The sequence below is a fragment of the Anomalospiza imberbis genome, chromosome 27 (assembly GCF_031753505.1).
Source record: "Anomalospiza imberbis isolate Cuckoo-Finch-1a 21T00152 chromosome 27, ASM3175350v1, whole genome shotgun sequence".
NCBI classification, from domain to species: Eukaryota; Metazoa; Chordata; class Aves; order Passeriformes; family Viduidae; genus Anomalospiza; species Anomalospiza imberbis.
The window spans coordinates 5,838,045-5,851,977 of NC_089707.1; the positions used below are offsets into that span (position 1 = coordinate 5,838,045).

The following is a 13,933-nucleotide window of genomic DNA, read 5'->3' on the forward strand; positions in this document are numbered from 1 at the left end:
CTGGGAGCACCGAGTCGGATGAGCACCCAGAGGCTGGGGTCTGCCACCCTGAGAGTGCTGAAAACACCTCAAGGAGACCCCAGACCTGTTCCCCTGCCAGGGAGCATGGGGCATCACTCCCCTCCTTCCTCCTGCAGGTGCACACATGGGTGAGTGCTGAGCAGGTATGTGCACAGGTACAGGGCACTCGTGGCTGTGCCACGTCCCTCTGACACTGATGGGGTGCCCAAGCAGCTCCTGTCTCCCCACACTGACACCAGACACGATTGCATCCAGACTGCCCAAAATTTATTTCAAAAATAAAAAATAAAATATTAAAGACCAAAAAAGCCTTGCTCTTCCCCCCGCCCCCCTTTCCCCCAAACACACACACACACAAAAAAAAAAAAAAAAAAAAAAAAAGACTTTTACAGACAAAAAACACGTCACGTGGGGGCTCTATTTGCACAGATCCTGACAGAAAAAAAATCCAAGTCGGACGAGAAAAAGGATCCTACGGCCTATGAAGACTATGTCAGTATTGGCTCAGTCGGGTCATTAATGTCTATAAATACCGGCCCTGCAGCCGGGACCGAGTTTGGGGTTATTTATTCAGGGTTTTTTTTCTTTTTTTTTTTTTTCTTCTTTTTTTTATTTTTTTTAAGTTAAAAAAGAAAAAAATCCAACCACCCAAGCGGCGGGTGGGAAGGAGTCCAGGGACTCGGAAGTTGGGCTCGGCCGTGGAGGGAAGGCGCCTTGGCTTCTCCCTCCCCAAACAAAATTAACACCCCGCAAAAAACAAAGCCCCCCCACCCCGTCCCCCCTCCCCAGGCTGCAGCGGTGGGGCCCAGGCACACATGTCCCCCCGGCTGCCGGGGGGGCCCAGCCCCACAGCCGAGCAATGCTACATATAGAAGGGAAGGAAAACAAACGGCCCCCAAATCGGGGGGGCTCCAGCACCTCCGAGAGAGACTTCATCTCGTCCTGCCCGCACCGGGGTGGGGCGGCACACGGTGGGGCCGGAGCCCACCCGGCTGTGCCCCTCTTCACAGCAAAGCAGCAGCTTCGGTACGCCCCAGGGCCCCCCCGGGTGCCAGGACCCCCCGGCTGGGGAGGCTCCGACTGCTCTTCCCCATCGCCCCAAACCCAACCGAGCAGGGGGACGGGGGGATCCCCCCAACACGCAGGTCGGCCCAACGCGTCTGGCCGCAGGAGACGGCAAATCTCGAGGAGCCCCGGCCCGCGACGCCAGCACTGCCTCCCCGAAGCGGGGCCAGCGAGTGGGACCCCCCGGCACAGTCCCCTGGGGCCCTGGCTCTCTATGCTACGACAAACTCGGATTTCATCTCGGCCTTGACCTCCGGCTTCCAGACCGAGTCCTCGAAGTCCAGGTCCAGGCTGCCCTCGCTGGAGACGCTGCTGTTGCTGTTGGTGCGCCCGGCCTTGCGGTTGGGCACCCAGTGGTACGGAGCCCTCGCGTCCCGCCGCGCCTTCCGCCGCAGCCGCTTCTGCTGCAGCAGCAGCTGCAGCCGCTCCACCTTGCAGCGCGTCGCCCGGTTCTCCGTCTGCCGCAGCCGGTCCCCTGCAAGGGAAAAGGGGGTCACGGGGGGCTGCCACGTGATGCCAGGGGGGTCACGCCAGCCCCCAGGCAGCCCCGTGTGGCACGGACACGTGGACATCCCTGCAACAGGCAGGGTGTCCCCTGTAATGGAGAAGGATGGGTCATGGTGGGGTTCCCTGACCCACGGCTGGGGGGACACAGCCCAGCAGGTAGCCCCCGGTGGCACAGGCACATGGACACCCCTATAGCAGGTGCCCCCCAAAAGGAAAAGGGTGAGGTGGTAACGGGAGGGTGGCCTAACCCACATACTGGGGGGATCACGGAGCCCCCCGTCATGGCACAGTCCCTTGGATATCCCAAAAACAGGGTGCCCACCACAGCACCAGGCTGATCCCTAGTGGCCTACAGCCGTTTTTTGGGGTGCAGGGTCCCCACCACAACACCCCCTCTATGCCCCTGGATGGATGGGGACGGGTCCTGGCTCAGAGCAGAGCTGGAGGTGACCCTGGAAGACCCGGCCAGGTCAGCAGGGGCTGGAGCCCTATGGGGACCTGGACCACCCCTGGCTAGGAGAGAAGGAAGAGCAAACCCTGAGGGGGCTGAGCCAGCACTGGTGGTTTCACTTCTTTCCTCTAAGCAAATCACAGGGGGTCTGGTACAGGCGCCTGCGACACCTTCCGGCCCCAGGGCTCACAGGTGTGCACCCAAAAATGCCGGGGAGCCGCTGCCATGCCCCGGGCCAGGCCCCCCGGCCAGGCCCCCCTTCACTCCCAGCCTGGGGAATGGGTTTGGCAAGAGGGAACCAGAGTCTGCGTGACCCCAAAACCTCTGCCCACACAGCAGGGACAGGCCCTGAGCTCCTGGGGCAGCACAGACACTGCAGCCACCTGCCACTCCCCCACACCCCCACCCACACAGGGACGCTTTGTCCCCACAGCGTTTGGGAGAGATGACAATGCAGGGTGGGTGGGGGGACCTCTCTGAGTTCCTAGGGGTGCTGATTGTCCCCGAACATGCAACCCTCCTGACTGACACCTGTCAATCATCCAGTTCCCAGTCCCTCTCTACTCATCCCAGCCATGGACAAGGGACCCCCAAGAGGTGCCAACCTCAACCCCCAACCCCTCTCCACTCGGGGCAGCCAGACTCACCACTGGGCTTGCACATCCGGATCTGGCTTTGGCACTGGACAACGGGGTGCAGGGTGGGGGCGGCGGCCGCTGGCAGCGGCTCTGAGGTAGTTTTGGTGGCGAGGTCTGGAGAGGCAGGCGGCGAGGAGGAGGAGGACGAGGAGGAGGAGGAGAACTGCGTCTGGCAGCGGAGCTGTGTCAGGGACTGGGGCATGCCCTGGTAGTGTCTCGTGGCGCTGAGGAGGTCGTTGAGGATCTGCAGGATGGTGCCAATGTCCCGCCGCGGCCGCCCGCTGCTGTCCTGGCAGTTGGGGTGCAAAGTGCCTGGAGGCGGGGAAGAAGTGGGTGTGAGACAAGCAGCCACCCCCAGATCCACAGCCCCACTGCCCCAGCATCCCCCCGGAGCCCCCCGGGAATCGAGCAGCGCGTACCAGAGAAGGTCCCTGAGAAGACCCCAGGCGCGTGGTTGACGAAGCTCTCGATGACCGCCCCGGGCTTGCGGGATCGGGCCGAGGGGGCCGGACTGCTGCCCGGGGAGCTGCTGCTGCGGGAACCACAGTCCACCTGGGAGGGGAGAAACATGGGATCAGCCTCGGGGTAGGGGTCTGGTGGGACACACAACCCTGCTCCTGACCTGCTGCCAGCCCGCAAAAAGCCAGGTCGGGAGAGCCCAGACAGGGAGCAGGTGCAGCAGGCACCAGTCCCAGTTCTCCTGGCATGCAAGGAATCACCCTGGGGGTCCCGACAGGCCCCCCACCGCGCTGCGCTGTGCGAGGGGGAAAGGGAAGCAACAGCAGCAGCTCCTGCCCACCCATGGAGACAGGCAGGGTGTGAGAACAGGCAGGGTAAGAGCTTGGGTTACACCCTGTCCTTGAGCCCCTCCCTGGGACCTGGGGACATTCTGGAGACCAGACTGGGGACAACCCACTTCCACACATAAGGAAACTGAGGAAGGGCCAGGCATGACCACAGCTGAGCTGGGAACGTCACAGCTCCACTCTCCTTTCCCAGAGGCCCCAGGACAGCCCCAGACTCACCTCTGAGCAGGAGGAGACCACGCTGCTGTTCACCGTCTGCGTGCTGGCCCCGTGTGACCGGAACATCCCGGCGGTGACGGGAGCGGCGTGAGGGGCGTTACAGTACATGGGGGGGGCCGGTGCAGTGGGCGTGGGGCTGGGGGCCGGGCTCTGCTGGCATGAGGGCACCACGGGGATGCGGGCGAAGCCTGAGCCGCTGGCACCGTGCAGCGTCCGGCAGTGGGGGCTGGCGCCGGCCCCCGCCTCGCCGCGGCTGGCGATGAGGTGTCGGTGCTGGAGCTGTCCAGTGCTCTGCTGAGCCGCCAGCTGCAGCTGCACGAACATCATGTGGTCACCCACGCGCAGGGCCAGGGTCAGCGGGGACCGGCCCGACAAGAAGTCGTTGACCTGGGGAGAGAGAGAAGGGATCCTCATCAGCCGTGGCACAAGCAGTGGGGCGGTGGTTGCCCCCCTGGTGCTGAGCAGGGGGTGGCAGTTGCCCCTACAGGTTTCCCTTGGCCATAGGGATGGGTCACTGGGGCAGAGAAAGGGTGACCCCTTCCCAGGCCCTCACCCATGCCAGGCTGGCAGACGAGCCCAGCTGCCGTCCCCACGCGACCCCAGCCCGGTGCCAGCTCCGTCAGCTGATGGTGCCGGGGGGTATTTTTCTTCCTTCTGCCCTTCCTGCCCTTTATTCCCCACCACTGAGCGGCCGTGCCCGCCCGGCTGCCCTCCCCGGCGCTGATCCCGGCGGGCAGGGACGGGCAGGGGCCGCAGCCGGGACTGCCCAGAGCCGCACGCTCGGCCAAGGGCCAGCGCTGCTGCTCCGGCCGGCGGGAGGGGTGTCCCACCCCCAGCTCGAGGGGGTGCCCCTGCTGGCACAGGGAGAAGAGGAGGGGGCAGGTGAGGACACGCTGGGTCCCTGCGTGCCCACCATTGTGACTCAGGCAGTGCAGCCCACCTGCCCTCCCCCCCTCAAGGCAGCTGGGGGTGGGGGACGGGCCGTGCCCAGCCCGGAGGCTCCGGCAGGTGATGGAGCAGCTGCAGCATGGAGACAAGAGCCAGGGCCTGACCCTCCCCAGGCTGCAGCTGTGGGGGGCCCCCAACGCCCAACACCTGCCACCCCCCGGCTCACACCCCTCAGCCTCCCCCCAGTCACATAAATCACTTGGCAGCTGTGCCAGGGAACAGGGGAGCCCCCCAGGCACTGCCCCACATTCTAGGGGGGCTGGGACAGCCATGAGCCACCGTGAGCCCCCCCCCTTGCCCTCCTGTGTGCTGCAGGGGGGCTGTGCCTCTCAGCCCTGCCAGCCCAGATGGGTTAATGGGGACAATGCCCCCCCTTTACTGTACACCCCCCTCACTATCCCAGGGCACACAGCTTTCCCAGCCCGTCATGTGCAGCTCCTGATATCGCCCACCCACACCCCATGGCACCTCTGGGGTGCAGCCGTCGAGTGGGGGCCCAGCAGCCCCTGTCCCCAGCCCAGCCCCGGCCCCGCTCCCCCACGCCCCGCTGCCGCGGAGGCCGCTTCTGAGAAGCCGTGGGAAAAGCAGCTTTAAAAATACCAGCAGCAAAGCCCCGAGCGTGTCAGGCGGAGGCTGCAGAGGAAGGGGTGGGCGGGAAGGAGACGCTGCAGCTCTGGACACGAAGGTTACGGGGCAAGGGGGCGGGAGAGGACGGCGGGTGCGCACATGGACACACGTGTGCACACGCGTGTGCGTGCACAGAGCACCTGGCCAAGGGAAAGCATCGCTCCAGCCCCCACCCTGCCTCAGTTTTCCTTCCCATAGCAGCCTGGATGGCCTAATGCCAGTCTGGCAGCCCCATCCTCGCTGCTTGGTCCCATCCCAGCTCTGGCCGCCTCTGGCCCCTGCATGGAGTCCTCCACGGCTGCTGGGCCACCCCAGCCCTGTGCTGCTCTTTGAGGCACTGTAGGGGGTACATTTCACACAGGGACCCCACAGACCCCCACACCAGGTCCAGGCACCGTTCACCAAAGTGTGGGGAAGGGGTCCCAGCTGGGTCCTGCTCCCACTGGGCTCCCGAGCGGGCTCTTTCACAGCCCCATGCCAGCCCCTGCCCTGCACCCAGGTGTGCCCGGGGGAGCCCCGCGCACCTCCCCGGGGCCCCCTGACGTCAGCCGCCCCGCGGCCGCCTCCCGCTCCCTCTGACTCACCCCTGCCCTGCCTGACCCCTCGCCAGCGCCGGGAGAAACCAGAGCACCCCAACCCGGCCAGGCCCGTGCTGCCGGCGCTTCCCAGCGGCACCAGGAACAGCCCTGCATGCCCACGCACGGGGGTCCCACGGCCCCCCGCAGCACCCTCGGGGCCAGGCCGTGGCACGGAGCCGGCCCGGTCCCCGCGGCGCCCCAGCCCCGGGGCTCCCAGCACCCGCCCCCACGCCGCTGCCAACCTCCCCCCCCCCGGCGAAACCAGCCGCTCCAATGCAAACACGTCCCACCCAGCCGCCCGCTCGGCCGCCCACGCCGGGAGGACCCCGTCCCTCCCAGCCGGCTCCGCCGCGGGGGCCGGGACAGCCTCGCCGACGGGGCTGGGGCCACTGAGCCCCGCAAAGTCCCGCACTTAGGGATCCCCAGGGACTCTGCCGAGCCCTGGGGGGCTCAGCTGCACTGTACCGGGCTCGGGGCCCGCAGGGATGGGGCAAGTGTCTCCCAGCTGCTTCTCAGAAACGCCGATGACTCAGAGAACGCGGCATTCCCGCCTCGCTCCGACGCCTGGCCCCGCGTCACCCCGGCCCCCAGCACCACAGAGCCCCGAGCCCCCAGCTCTGGGCTGGCAGAGAGCGGGAGCTGCCCCCAACGAGCCCCTGCCCCGATGGGGAGAGCAGCACCCCCAAACCGGCACAAGGAAACCATCCTGGGCGATCCAGATGGCAAAGGCAAGGCCAAGGCAAGGATGAGGAGGGGGAGCAGGAAATGCCCCCCCAGGCCCCTGCAGGGTCTCCAGCCGGGCCCCCCATCCAGCCACCTGTGTTGGTGCCCAGGGGTTTGTTTGTCTGTGCCAAGGGGGGCAGAGGGACAGAGCCCCCCGGCCACATTCCCCCAGCCCTGGAAGAGCAGGATGTGTCATCCCCCTCCTCTGTTCCTCCCCCTCAGCCCTCCTGGGCAGAGGGACTGGGGGAAGGAAGAGCCAGCAGTGGGACCGAGCGCCTGCCATCCCTGGAAAGTGGGGGCAGCCATGTGGGGAGGAAGGAAGTGCAAGAGCATTTCCAGGAAGCCCCCGTGCCCAACAGTCACTTCCCCAAAAGCTGGGAAGGGGGTGGCAGCGCCCCAGCCCCCCCCACCGCCCCCAGAGGAAGCGGCTCAGCTCTCCCCGTGCTCCGGAGGCTGCGTGACGCAGGCAGAGCCCAGCAAAGCATGAATGGGAGGAGTGGTTTCCTGCCCCCCCCCCGCCGCCCCCCAGGTGCTGGCGGTTCCTCCTGCTCAGCCCTGGCTTCCTGAATCACCAACCGGAGGAACCTGCGGTGGGCAGGGAGGCGCGGAGCCGCTTCCCGCAGCCACTGCCAGACCGTAGCCCACCCACCCTCCTTCGCTCACTGGGCTCGGTCTGGAGGGGCCACAGCCCTGTGCAGGGGGGTACTCTGAGCTCCTCAGGCTCCTGGCTCCCCAGTCCACCCCACCTTGCTGCCCACACCAGAGCAGAGCCGCTCAGCCCCATCAGAAATTTCTGCAGCCCTGAGGCCAGGATGTGCACTGTGACCTGCCAGGCCAGGCTGCCAGAAGCAGCCCCCTCCCACAGCTCTGCACCCCAGCTGGGATGGGCAGCACCTTGCAACCCCTCCATGGGAGCCCAGCAGCGTCTAGCACTGGGGATCCACTAGGGCTCCAGTCCAAGCCGACCCCCCCAGCCCCCACACGGGGTTAAACCAGCTCCCAAAAATCAAGGTCACCCCGGGCAGCCCAGGGTACTCTGGGTCCCTGCAGGCAGGGCAGCCTGGCCCTTGCCACATCCCCGGGGGGGTACGGCAGTGCCCCACCAGCCCGTTCTCTGAGCCCTGGCACCACATGGGGCTCAGCCCCTTCCCAGAATTCAGCAAGGCAGGTTATAAAAACGCTCAAAAAACCCAACCCTTCAAAAACCAAAGCTGCAGCATCGGCCAGAAAAAGGAAGGAAAGAGTTTCAGAGCAGTAACAGAGACAGAAAACAAAGGAGTGGGGCCTGCATGGCTGGGGGTAAATTCCACCTTCGCGGCAGGAGCTGGCGGCTGCGCACGCACCCACGGCGCACCCACGGCTCTCCCACCCTGGGAACGCTTCCAGCCCGCAGCTGAGACCCCCCAGCAGTGAGGACCCCCCGCCCGCCCACTTCCCACCCCTCCAACAACTCCACAGCAATTCAACCACAGCCCCACCAACGCCGCCCACTTGGCCCCTTCCGCGCCCCAGCACAAGGCCACCGAGCAAGGGACAAGAGAGGGTCAGAACACCCCAGCAGGGCCAATCTGCACCCCCAAGGATGGCTCCAAGGAAAGCGGGAAGACCCCTTTGGGCGCTGGGGGAACAGCCGGGCTCTGCAGCCCCCCGAGCTGCCAGCCTCCTTCACATGCATCACAGCTGTGGGGCAGACGGGCAGCCCACTCCCTGCACCCCAGTGTGGGCAGTGAGGGGGCTGCAGCCCCACAGCCCCGGGCAGGGCCCTGAGCCGCCCGGCTCTGCCACCAACCTGCGGCGTGACCTTGAGTGAGTCACTTCACCTCCCCGGCTCCCGGCTTGTTTGGGCTGCCGGCGTGGGACCTCCCCGAGCCCGGCGCTGCACTGGGTGACGGCGCCTGCCCCGGGCACCACCCTCAGCACTCCCAGCCCTGCTGAAGGTGAAACCTCAGCGAAGCACCAACGCCAAAGCTTTTGGGAGGGGAAGCCAAGTGAGGCCGCAGCTGTCCTTCCTTCCCCCCCGCCCTCCGCCTTTGTCTCCATCCTGCCCCGGCATCCAGCCCCTCACCTGAGTTTCAGTTAAGCTTTCCAGAGCTTGCATCACCGACTGTTCTGGCCTGGACGCCTGGGACTGGAAAAAAAAGGAGGAGGGGGGGGGATTAACGTTACAAATGCAGCAAAGGAGGGGGCGTCCGCAGCAGGAGGGAGGGATGACATGTCACTTCCACTATTTCTACACAAGCCCTGAGAAAGGAGTGAAATACTAAACCTGCTGCCGTGCCCAACCCAGCGCTGCCTCCTCAGCAAGAGCTGGGGCAGCAGAGCCGCGGGGCTGCCAGCACATCACATCCTCATCCTTGCCCGGGGCTTTAATAATAGACAGGGACGAGTGGGAGGGATGGAGGGAGCAGCAGGAAAAGGCCACTCACCATCAAGCCGGCCTCCACGGTGGGCACCAGTGTCAGCTTGCTGCCTTCCACGACCCCCAGGTCCTGCAGTTTGCCCGAGCTGAGGCGGCTGTGGGAGGAGATGCCAAAAGCAGGGTCAGTGCAGGTCGGGCAGCTCCCCCAGAGGGTACACACGAGAGGGGGACACCAGCTGCAAGTCTGGCTGCTCCCAGGGGACCAACAGGCCCCCAAGCACCCCTACCTGCAGAAATTCCCAGCCTTCACAGGCAGGAGGGAGCCCTGGCACCCCACCGTTCAGCCGGCCCCCGGGGGAACTCAGGGGGCAGCCCTGCCCTGGGCACGGGGCAGCGCTGAGGGGGCCAGAGAGGAGCTGAGCTGCGAGGAGGGGTGGGAGTACAGGGTTCGTGGCACAGGAAACCTGCCCACTGGGGGGGGGGGTTTAGAGAGAAGTTGGGACCAGTGTGGGTGGGGGAGGCAGCACTGGGAACAAGCTCCCTCAACCCCGCGGGTGCCGGCAGATGGATGTGGCGTCCCCGTGTGTCCCCCCCTTCCTCCCTGATCCGGGAAAGACTCTCCAAGTCACTCCCGGCCCGACCCCACGCGGGCCCGGCTCCACGCGGGGGGTGCGCAGCCCCTCGGCCTGGGCCCCCGGCAGACAAAGGCCCCCCCGCCGCCCCCGGCGCTGGGGGCTCAGGGGGAGCCGGGCCGCGCCGCCGCCGGGGCTGAGCCCAGAACAAAGGGCCGGGGCACGGCCGGGCCCCGCCGCCCACAAAGGAGCCCCGGCAGGGCCGGGCGAGGGGGCGGCGGCCGCGCTCCCGGCCCGGCCCGGCGCCCCCCTCCCTCCCTCCCTCCGCCCCGGAGCCCCCCCTCCCTCCTTCCCTCCCTCCGGCCCGGCCCCCGCTCGCCCCCGCCGCGGCCCCCCGGGCTGCCCCCCCCCGCCCCGCACAGGAATGGGGCCGGGAAGGGGGAGGGGGCGGGAGCCTTTGTGCGGTGCCGAGCCCGGTGCGAGGGGGCCGCCCCCGCGCCCAGCTCCGCCGTCGAGGGCTGGGGACCCCGGGCCTCCTGAGCCGCGCCGAGCCCCCCCGTACCGAGCCGTGCCGTACCTCTCTTTGTGCAGCAGCGCCAGACGCTCCTTGGGCACCTTGAGGCGCTGGGACAGCCGTCGCTTCAGCCCCTCCACCGTCTCTTCGGCGGGCACCGAGAGCTCATAGCGGGTGCCGGTGGTGGTGTGGATGTAGAGGTTCATGGGGGGTTCGGGTGGCCCCACCTCGCAGGCGGGAGCCCCGCGGCTGCAGCTCCTGGCGCCGGGCTGCGGGTCCATCCGCCGACCTGCGGGGGCAGCGGCGGTCGGTGTCGGGGGGCGGCGGGGGGATCGGATAAAGGAGGGAGCCGGGCCCGCTCCACCACACGCCCGGCGGGACCCACGGGAGCTCCGGCTACGCGGTGAGGCGTCGGGCGGGGGCCGGGAGGAGGCGGGGGGCGGCTAGGAGGGGGGTCCCCAAGCAGGGCTGCACCGGCCGTGCCCTCCGCAGCCCAGGCGGAAAAAATAAAATTTTATATATAAATATAAAAATAAAAAAAAAATATAAAACGTCCCGTTCTCGCCCCGCTTCGGTGGCTGCCGCGGGAAGGGGGGGGTGGTGGAAGCGGCGCTGCCTGCTCCTGCCTGCCGCCTCCTTTCTTTCTCCTCGCCGCCGCTCTGTGCTCTCGGTGCGGGGTGTCTGGGGGCGGGGTGAGGCCCGAGGCCGCGGCGAGGGGCGGGGAGGCCGCCTCGCTCCCCCTTCTCTGGGGCCGGACCCGCCGAACCGGCCGCCGCTCGCGCTGCCGTGGGAGCACCGGGGGGAGGGAAGTTACAATGTAGCAACGTCCCGCGGGGCGGGGCCTCGCCCTCATTCACTCCGGCTCCTCCGGCGGCCGCGGCCAATGGGAGCTCGCCGAGCGCCCAGACATCCGCGGGGACGGCCAATGGGAGGCGGGCGCAGGTTCCCCACGTGGCCCAGTGGGCGGGGCGGCCCGGCCGGATTCCTCCCGCCCACGCGGCCGCGCAGGCCCCGCCCCGGCCCCGCCCCCCGCGCGCCCTCGCGCCGCGCCTGGAGCCATTCATAATCCCGGCGCACAACAAAGGGGCGCGGGGGGCCCGGGGGTCCGGCGGCGCCGGGGAGCCCGCGGGGCTGCCGTGCGAGGCCCGGGCACCGCGGGGAGGTGGACGCGGGACACGGGCAGGCGCCGGCCAGGAGAGCCGCTGCGGGGGCGGTGATCGGCCCCCGCACCGGAGGAGGCCGCGGCGGGAGGTGACTGCCCGCGGGGCCGGGCGGGAGCTGGAACCCCCGGAGCCGAGTGACGCCGGGACACAGAGGCGGAAAGGGCGGGGGGGGACACGCATAGTCACCCGTGGCCGGTCACACCCGCGGCCGGTCACACCCGCCCGGTCACCCTCCCGGTGACGCCGTTACAGCTACGGGGAACTGTCCCGGTGAGGGGTTGAGCCCCCTGTACCCCCCAGCACGCTCTTGCCCGCCTCCCCCCCCAGTCCCCCAGCTGGAACCTCCACCCCAAAGGCCCCAGCCCCGCCTGCCGGCTCCCGGGGAGGGGAACGGACACCCCGCAGCCCCGGGGCCCCGTCCCGGCACCCGGGGGGGCGGGGGGGCTATGAGTCAGCAAAGCGCGGGCGCCCTCTGCCGGCCCCGCTGCGCCTGCTGCGCCCGGGGGGGCCGCGGGGGCCGCACCGGCGGCGCTCCGGGGAGCCCTTACCGAGACACCGGGCGGCCCTTACCGAGACACCGGGCGGCCCGGCCGCGGTGCTCCCCAGAGCCGCTGCTCGCCCACCGGAATGGAGAGCCCCTGCCCGGGCAGACCCCCCCACCCCTTCCCCCAAAACGCCGCGTCTTGGGAGCGAGGAGCTGCTCCCCGGGACGCGGCGGGAGCACCAGGGTTCCGACAGCTGGAGCGAGGAGAACCGATCCCGCTCCCGTTCCCCGGAGGCAGGCAAAGCTCCAGGTGACCGAGGACACGGCGGATCTCTGAGGGTGAGCAGAGCTCCAGAACAACCGAAGAGGGGTTCTGCCGTGCGTCCCCTCGGGAGCCTCGGGGAAGTGGGGCCATCCCTCCCGCTCCGGGGAGAACAACCGAGAGAGCGCGGTCCCGGTCCGCGGATCCCCCCCGCAGCCCGACCCGGGCCCCCACCAGCTCGGCGCGGCTCTACTCACCGAACACGGCCCCGCGGATCCCGGCGCGGCGGGAGCTCAGCTGCCTCCGGTGGCAGGAAGAGGGAGAGAGACCCCAGAAACGTCCCGGGGGGAGGTGGTGGTGGGTGCGGTGTCACCTCCTGAGCGCTGCAGCCGGTCCGAGCGCAGCCCTGACGCGGAACTGCCGGGGAGGTGCCCGAAGTTTTATCCCGCACCGCCCGGGGTGGAGCCTGGCGGGGGCAGGGACCGGTCTGGCCTCGGCAACGGCCCCGGCAACGGCCACGGCCCCTGGCCCGGCGGTACCCGCACCTGCTCCCGCGGGGGGTTCCGGTCTTTGCACCAGGGTCTCAGTTCTGTACCAGGGGTCCCAGCCCCTACCCCCTCGTTCCGGATCCCGCTCCCGGGATCCCAGCTCGCCGTCCTCTAATCTCGGTATCAGCCCACCGGGGGCGTCTCAGCCCCTGCCGGGGTCCCGGCTCTGCCGCGGCTCCAGGAAGGGCAGGGACGACCTGCCCTCCACGGACCATGGGGAGGGGACAGACCGACACCTCTTCCCCTCTGCATACCCGGTGGGTCAGTCAGTCCGTGGGCAGGGAACGGATGGGCTGAGTTCTCCTTGGGAGCCGAGCGCCAAAGCTGCTGCTGCTGCTGCCCGTGGAGACTCTCTGATGTCTAATAAGGCTGGACCATTCCTCCCCCAGGGATTCCCTCTGCCCAACGACCCACTTCCCAGCAAGGACAAGACTTAGCCCTACAGGGCTTTAAAGCAAGGGAGAAACGGGCTGGTGGGCACGTGTTCCGGGATGTGACGCCCCGGGTGCCACGGGGCAGAAGCTGCTTCCTCCCGGGCCAGCGGCTGCCCCGTGCACACAGGGAGGGTGCTGGGGAGATGCTGGTGACCTCAGGCTGCCTTGCTGGGTCTCTTCTTCGCAGACAATGCCCTGGCACACCAAGACACAAAGCAGCTGGAGGGGGGGATCTGGCGACCAGTCCACAGTGGGGAGACCCGACCCAGGAGGCTGCAGCGCCGTGACCCGGCAGGAGCCAAGGGGGACTCTCTGAATCCCCAAAATTCTGCTGCCGTGTCCCTCCCGCCCGGCGTCCCCTGGGGTGTGTGCAGATGTCTGGGTGGGAGCGAGGCCACTGGTGCAAGGCAGAGAGCCGGGCTGGGAGGGAGCCTTTGTTGCACAGCCCACGGCCCCCCGCCCACCCCAGCCCCCTCCAAGCTCTGGGGGGAGATGAGCTCAGGCGGCTCCGACTCCGGCTCCTGCCATTGTTGTCCCTGGGAGAGGGGCCGGGGCAGGGATGCGCCATTGTTCTCCCCGGGCCTGGGAAGCCGCCCCTAGGGGGGCCACATCCCCAGCTGGCTGTGCGGGGTGAGGCCCTGGAGCAGCGAGGAAAGGGGACAGCCAGGGCCACAGGTTTGGCCCCGCCACAGCTCAGGCTTGTGCACCAGGAGGGGCCATGGTGGAGACAAGGTGTCACACCAGAGCCACTCCTGCAGGGAGCAGGGTCTGGCCGCCAGCTCCCAGCCCTGATCTGTGGGGAGGGACAAGGGCACATTGTGGCCAGGGCTGGGAGTGTAGCCTGCTTGGGTTCTTTGGCAAAGCAGCCATGCCCCAAGGGCAGAGCATCTCCCCACATCCTGGCAGCCCTGAAGAGCCCCTTTCCCAGTCGCCACCCTCCTCACACGGCTCCATCTCCTTCCTGGGAGGAAGCTCATCTCCTCCAGTAACCCCATGACTCCAGGAGCTGGTGCT

At 68.1% G+C, this 13,933-nt stretch overlaps 1 protein-coding gene across 2 annotated transcripts; it reads right to left on the reverse strand.

Moving 5' to 3' along the window:
• Positions 1-266: 266 nt before the first annotated feature.
• MIDN (midnolin) lies at positions 267-12,501 on the reverse strand. Of its 2 annotated transcripts, XM_068174281.1 has the most exons (8): positions 12,195-12,501; positions 10,092-10,317; positions 9,010-9,097; positions 8,649-8,711; positions 3,708-4,094; positions 3,102-3,234; positions 2,692-2,994; positions 267-1,561 (listed from the first exon to the last, which is right to left on the reverse strand). In XM_068174281.1, exons 2-8 carry the CDS (start codon positions 10,307-10,309, stop codon positions 1,299-1,301), a joined length of 1,455 nt encoding a protein of 484 aa, XP_068030382.1. In that variant the 5' UTR covers positions 10,310-10,317; positions 12,195-12,501; the 3' UTR covers positions 267-1,298. The 2 variants fall into 2 exon arrangements, with proteins under 2 accessions (XP_068030382.1, XP_068030384.1); XM_068174283.1 differs by lacking the exon at positions 12,195-12,501 and having other exon boundaries at positions 10,092-11,041.
• Between the last annotated feature and the right edge of the window lie 1,432 nt (positions 12,502-13,933).

Excerpts from the sequence above, each read along its gene's own strand:
- MIDN (XM_068174281.1), bottom strand. The coding sequence starts at position 10,309 with ATGGACCCGCAGCCCGGCGCCAGGAGCTGCAGCCGCGGGGCTCCCGCC. Across the intron at positions 8,712-9,009 it reads CCGTGGAGGCCGGCTTGATG|TCCCAGGCGTCCAGGCCAGA; the intron begins GTGAGTGGCCTT and ends TTTTTTTTCCAG. Across the intron at positions 3,235-3,707 it reads TGGTCTCCTCCTGCTCAGAG|GTGGACTGTGGTTCCCGCAG; the intron begins GTGAGTCTGGGG and ends CTCCCCTCCCAG.